Here is a 6,866-nt window from a genome sequence, read left to right on the forward strand (position 1 = left end):
CCGAGTAGCCTTTGCCAGTAAGGCTTAAAGGCTCAGGAATAATCTGCCATTTCCAGCCTGGTCAGAATGCCTGTTACTGCGGCGCTGGCCTTCGTCTTTTTAGTTTGATTAGGGGATGACAGAATCAGGGAGAGTGGGTGTTTAATGGGTTGAGCTTGCGATGGGGAGGTTTTACGTTTTCCGCAATAGTCATAACTTAAAAATAAATACAAATCCTGACCGTGACACTTGTAGTGGGGTTAGGGTGGTGCATTATTTACAAATATTTGGTAGAAGTGTGCACTACCAGTAGCATGTAGAAACAGTCCTTCACCAAATGCGAGGGTTTGTTCTCTGGTCAATCAAAACTCCCTCGTTCTGACACTGCTGCGACATACTTAATTCCCTGCAAAACGAGCACTCCCCTATAATAGTCGGGGAAAGCAAGTGTGACGGGAAAGCGAGTGTAACGCTCAGCTTTTTTTTTTTTATGGGATAGGCTAACATAATACAGGTTCATAACTGCAAATTATTTAGTATAATAACCTGTATTATGTAAGCTTATCTTACGAAAAGAGAAGAAAAGGTTGGGCGTCACACACTTGCTTTCCCGTCACACTTGCTTTCGCCGACTATTATTATAACCTCGAGATGATAATGAAATCCCTCAAGTAGAATGTTTCCCCAATGTCCTGGATGGGTGATAGGGGTTATAGTTGATTTTGGGAATGGGAGGAGACCTGTATATTGGAGGCACATGAGGAGGAACCGCGATGGTCCTTGTGGCAATGATGTATTAGGATTCTGCGATTACATAAGACTAATAGAGAACAATAGTGGGGTTGCGTGGTGTAGTTGGTTCTACACCACATTGTGGAAATACTCCCTCACCACTGAACCCAACTCGGTAAATGTTCACAAGGGCCAACCTTATCCCTATTTCAGTCACGGTGTTTATTCCACCTCCTAGCCCCAAAATGTCTAAATGGTGGCTCACCCCCCCCCCGCCTGTACTCGTACTCGAGTACCGTACTGACGGAACTGCGGCCAAGACCGCCTTCTACTTAAAAGGACAATAACGCCTCCTACTCAAGCAAATGCTTCGCAGATCCTCGGGTCAGAGATGTCTATGGGCCGGGTCACCATCCGACTACCCCAGCCATTCCCCTTCAAGTAAAGCATTCTTCCGGCTTTCGAGCTAAAATTCCGTGAACTTTAGCATACAAACGAAGAGATCCTCCACAAGGGGAAGGTGAAGCACATTAATTAGCTAAGTCAGCATTCTATGAGTGAACCCATCTCTTCAATATGTGATATATGAATTAAGCAGGGCGATCAATTGAAAAGAAGATAAAGTGGAAGGAAATTAAATTAAATAGACTTGCCCATTCTATCACTGCTTGATTGCCTAGCGTACTAAACAAATTCCCATACCACCGTATTCTATGCGCCAATTGATGGGGAAAAAAAGAAAAAAAAGTCTATCAGCGTCATTGCCAATTAATCAACCCCGAGGCAATGGAGAGAGTCGCATCTATATCATACCAATCAGTGACTTATCTTTTCAAATGAATGGACTCCACTGCAGTTACCTATGTCCAAGCCTACTTCTTGGCGGCCTGGTAATAATCGAACCCACCTTTCAAGACAAACCCAACAAGAGTAGTAATAACACCGTAGAATATACGGTCAATCTTACTATCGGTCTTGTCAAATTTTTTATCCGTCTTGTTGCCAAGGTCTTTAATATCAGCTCTCATCTCGCTCTGTCCGGATTGGATGTAGTCGAGCTTCAGTTTGATGTTGGAAACATCCTAAGAAATATTAGCACAATATCCCGTATCTGAACTCTAGTTTCCGATCACACCTTATCAAGGTTGGCAAAGTCTTTCGAGGTAACGCCTGGCGGGGACCCCGAGCCAGCACACCCACCGCTGGAATCATGATGGTAATCGTTATCATGATGACTGTCACTATCGGTGTTTCGTCCCTGCAACACCCAGTTAGTGTACAGTTTGTATGCTACCGAAACCCCGATCTTACCGGAACGGTGCTAAAGCCCCTATGTGGACGGTAGGGGTGAATGCTGATAGCCTTGAACGTTTGTTTGTTGATAATGAGCCTAAGCATGATGTTCGGCTACAGTTTCTCGTCAATTTGGCGAGAGTCAGTCTTCAATGCTCTTGCCAGTAAGAGAGATAAAGTGACATTAAACAAACTCACCTTGTCGTTGTGCAATATCCGTCCTGCCCGCTGTCGGCTCTGTGATGTCGCTGCTTCTCAGATGGGAGGGGGGGTGAAGAAGCTTTGTCGGAATACGGTCACTCCCGGGGGCACGACGAAAATGGGTGAGTGACGAATGGGGATCAGTAACGGGCAAATTTTTGTTACCCTACTTCAACACGCTCAACGAACAGGCCAGGCAAAATCACCATTTGCCACTACACTTTTAGTGTATTGTTCGTTGAGCCCCCGTGTTCGCTGACCCCCCCTTCTGGTAACGAATAACCTTTTTTCCAGCCAAATACCCCTGTTCGGCACCTGCCCAGTTCCGTCGTGCGCCCAGTGGTGGCTGTACTCAAGTACCGGTACTGTATCGTACTCGTAGACTACTCACCTACTTCTTCTTGTCTGTCGGGATGATACATCACTTTGGCAGGTACTCGTACAGTAAAAACTCGGAAGCCTCCGTCTAAACAGCAATAGACCTAACAGAGTAGGTTAACAAAATCACGAATACCAGTTAATGAGATCCAACAATCTCAGCCTCCACAAGCTACAAGTACACTCTATCTGGATAATACTACTGTATTCTATCTCAGGGTACTTTGTCTCGGATTGCGAAGGCTGTGGGCCAGATTACGATACCGATGGTGGATTTAGCGAGTTTTTGCAGTATGTCGGGAGACGGGGTACAAGGCATAGGGATAAAGTATCTGAACAGTTAATTTAGGTTAACCCACAAAATAAACCCTGTTCCGTACGAAAACACTATCCCTGACACTTGTTTTTTTTTTTTTTTTTCGTTAAATCGTAGAATCTATTTGCTTAAAGGTGTAAACCTCCACTATAAGAGCACAGCCCAGCTAAAGCATGGATCCTAGATACAAGGGCACCTCTGCAATAACCGCCCCACACCCCTGATTTAGTCCTTAGACATGTTGGTCAAAAACCTCCTCCGCAGGCCCTTGGGAAAACAAGCCAGCCCAAGTCTCTCTGGTATGGAACTAACTGCACATCCGCCCCCATGAAAACTCCTTCTGCGCAAAACAAAAAAAGCACAAAACAGGACCGGCAGGAGCCAACAAGAAAACCCACACCATATTCTCTTGAGGAAGGAAACACATAAGAAACCCAACAAAGGAAACCACCTTGATAAACTATATTCCCCATTTTTTAACCTGTCTAGTATTAGGTAGTAGCTAGGAATATAGGGGAGAACCATGATGTGTTCGCTTTGTGTAATGAAGGCAGCCGACCTGGACATGCGGGCCTCTAGTAGAGTGATTGTTTATGGCTGATCGGATGCGGGCGTGACTAAAGGCAGTGCAATACCAATCACGCATTGCCGAGTAATCCATACATTAGTAAAGAAGTAAACCCGACTAAGTAAAAGAACCCAGAGAGGTGGAGGAGTATTTGCAACATCATACAGCTTAGCCAAATTGGCCACCATGGAGGGAGGGGGAGGACAGGAACCACAATTTGGCAAAGGGACCAAAGCCTAATAACAGAGGGAGTGAAAATTTTGTTTAGCCCCACAATGAGGTTTGGTATCCAGGTGTCACGAACGTGACTTGGCACGGAAAAGGTTTTTACATGACTCATGATTATGAGTCATAGGTATGTTATGGTTTCACACATATGACTCATTTAGGTCATATGACTTATTATGTTATGATTTGTTATGTTTCGTACATGACTGGATGATAAGTCATGAGACGTACACCTGGTATAACATGTTCACAAGGTGCTAATCACATTATCGGTTTTAGATACGATAGTTGGCAGGTGGCCTGCTCTTCCAGAGAGGAGGCGAGAGCTGAGAACTAAAGGAGGCTTCGAGGGTGTACTGAGGAACAAAGAAGTAACCGTTCAACCAAGTATATTGAAATACTACCTGTCAAAGTCTGCCTTTTCTGTCGTAGAAACAGGCGGTCTTTAAATACACAAATCTGTTCATATCTAGCATGAACGAAACTAATCAAAGGTATCAACTGATACACTTTGGTGAAACTAATTAAGTATCAAAGTGATACTTAAAACAAAATATAAAACAAAACCAAGTATCAAATGATACTTAAAACAAACCAAGTATCAAAGTGATACTTAAAACAAAACATAAAACAAAACCAATAACTGAGTACCTGTACTGGTTACCTTCCCCAAAATAAAATAATTGTTTAACCAAACAAAACCTAATAATCATCAAAAGTGGAATCAGAAAAATCAAAGGCTTCAATTTCTGCCATCTCTTCTTCATCCCAAGTGTCACACCAGGGACAAGAAAAAATCCTAAGAAAACATTTAGACCCCAAGAAATGCAGGTCACAGTAGTCACGAAACCCAGATTCATGCTGTACGATCTTGGTGACAAAATTCGTGGCCCCTCACCACCAACGACATATGAACGATCACAATAATAGAATAGAAAAACAGAGAATTTGAATACCATTATATAGTATGTAATACATTACATAGTAAAGAAAATTAAAATTTTGTTTGCATGCCTCTCTGCTCTCTACATTGTTTCAACCTATCAGGCATGGTATCAATCAATTGATTCCACTCTGATAGTTTCAGTCAATCCCATTCCTCCTGAATTGCGTTACGTATCTCATGATAGGTTCCGGGAAAGTGTCTTCGCGCCTTGATATGCTGCTTGAGGATCCTCCATACGTTCTCTATCGGATTGAGGTCCGGTGAAGCGGAGGGTGGTTCGTGTAGCGGAATGCCTAACTCCTTCTTGGGCTCTACAAGACCCTGTTTCGTCCCATGCCATGGTGCCTGATCTTCAACGAACTCTGCTTCTGGAGTAACAGAATAGTCCTCTACCGAACCACTAAATGCGGGACCCACAATTGGCTAAAGAGTTTGTTCCAAGTAGTCTTTCATAGTGATTCCACACTTGCCTGTCCCTTGAAGAAAGACCAAAGGCGACTTCCAATTATGGCTTATTGAACCCCATATGGCTACCGATGCCTGGCCACTAGTAAAGGAAAATTGGATACAATCCTTATGGTAGCGTTCAGTAGGGAGTCTGGTGACCCAATCAGAACCTCGACGAGAGGTATTAAAGGTTGACTCGTCAGAATAGATATGTTGCCGCCACCATGCCTTTGGCTTATCAGCATGTTTGGTCGCATAACTGAGTCTCTCCTTCTGAGCTTCCCAACCGATAAATGGCTTCTTACAAGCCTTACAGCATGTATAGCCTTCCAACTCAAGTGCACAATGGACTGTACGTCCAGATACCGACAATCCTGCCTGTTGTCCCAATTTCGTCCAGTAAAGTCTCCTCCTCTCCCAGTTCCTTCTGAGCACATGTATCAAATAGTTGATATCATGCTTTGTGAGGCTGCGTAGCCGACCGGATTGAGTATGAGGCCTGCGCTGATGTGGGTTTTTAACCCACTGCCGAATCATCGGTAGCGGTACACTGGTGTGTCGCTTAACTTCATGCTTTGACATTCCAGACTCACAAAGTGTAAGAACTCTTGTACGGACTGGTGTAGTCCATTCACCTCCAGGTGCTGTTTTGACCGGTGTTGTACGAGGCTCTGTCATGGTGGTTGGAATGTATGATGCTTGGCATTGGAAGGGAGGGGGCCACAAATTTTGTTGCCAAGATCGTACATCAACCTAAGCGTTATTGCAATCAGGACAGTGGTCTATCCAGAGGATTTTGAAGTAGTCTTCAAGTTGGATAACATCGCGGTTCAACAACAGTCCAACAACCTGTTATCGCAGCCTCACATTGAGTTCCAAATAGTTTGACATCGTCATGGTATTCGGATGGAGGACAGTGGTTAGATAAGGTTATCGAGAGCTGGTTCCATAGCCTGGTTTTCTTCATCGCTGCTTTCGAATTCCGATTCAAAGTATGGTGCCCAAAACCCATCCCTAGTTTCGAGTTCTGCATGCCATCGCTCAGTCTCTGGCATCTTAGGTGTCCAGCACATGGTGATGTAATTGATCGTTTGGGGTAGGGAATCGCTTGGGATGTTGTCTTTCTACCATTCATTCACCATATCCATAGCATGTTCTAGTCCTTCTAGTAGTTTCCAGCTATTTTTACTCATTGGGTATCCTTTCTATTTGACCAGGAACTGATCATTTCCATGTCACAGGTGGTAGTCTCGGATTTCTTCAACTTCCCACTCATCTTTTTTATCAATGATGATAAGTGCAGGTTGAGACTGGATTCTTCCAGGGAACTTGGAGTCGTCATTTGGGTAGAATCGCTTGACAGCAGAGACGTGGAAGACTGCAGTATTGCGGCGGTACATGCATCCATCGATTTGGACAGTGCAGTTTTCTGTATGCTCATCAAATGATAACACCTTGAAGGGTCCTCGCTATCAGGGTTGTAGCTTCTTGCTGCTTCCAACATTGGTAATGAACATGTTTCCATGTACCATGAGCATGTCACCAGGTAAAATAGGGACATGTTTGCATCGTCGCTTCTGAGCAGTAGTGGTGCTTCGGAATTGGGCAACTTTAACAGCTTGAAAGGCATCATTCTGAATTGCTTAATGGCGGTTTAGGTGGTCATCGGAGGCAGGGACTGAGGAATTCTTAAAGAGAGTTGTAGGTAGGAGAGCATATTGACGGCCGAAAATTGCCTTGTATGGAGACATTTCCAAGGTGTCTGAAAATCCGGCATT

The 6,866-nt window shown here is 44.2% G+C and overlaps 1 protein-coding gene; it reads right to left on the reverse strand.

Moving 5' to 3' along the window:
- Positions 1 to 756: 756 nt before the first annotated feature.
- GSTUM_00010090001 (uncharacterized protein) lies at positions 757 to 2,296 on the reverse strand. XM_002841057.2 has 5 exons: positions 2,203 to 2,296; positions 2,023 to 2,118; positions 1,847 to 1,969; positions 1,572 to 1,793; positions 757 to 1,513 (listed from the first exon to the last, which is right to left on the reverse strand). Exons 2-4 carry the CDS (start codon positions 2,107 to 2,109, stop codon positions 1,584 to 1,586), a joined length of 420 nt encoding a protein of 139 aa, XP_002841103.1. The 5' UTR covers positions 2,110 to 2,118; positions 2,203 to 2,296; the 3' UTR covers positions 757 to 1,513; positions 1,572 to 1,583.
- Between the last annotated feature and the right edge of the window lie 4,570 nt (positions 2,297 to 6,866).

The sequence above is a fragment of the Tuber melanosporum genome (genome assembly GCF_000151645.1).
Source record: "Tuber melanosporum whole genome shotgun sequence assembly, scaffold_66, strain Mel28".
NCBI classification, from domain to species: Eukaryota; Fungi; Ascomycota; class Pezizomycetes; order Pezizales; family Tuberaceae; genus Tuber; species Tuber melanosporum.

What these genes read in the sequence shown, in the direction of transcription:
- GSTUM_00010090001 (XM_002841057.2), bottom strand. Translation starts at nt 2,109, where the DNA reads ATGCTTAGGCTCATTATCAACAAACAAACGTTCAAGGCTATCAGCATT. An exon ending in GGGGCTTTAGCACCGTTCCG is followed by an intron (nt 1,970 to 2,022) that starts GTAAGATCGGGG and finishes TGGGTGTTGCAG; the next exon opens with GGACGAAACACCGATAGTGA. An exon ending in ACTTTGCCAACCTTGATAAG is followed by an intron (nt 1,794 to 1,846) that starts GTGTGATCGGAA and finishes AATATTTCTTAG; the next exon opens with GATGTTTCCAACATCAAACT.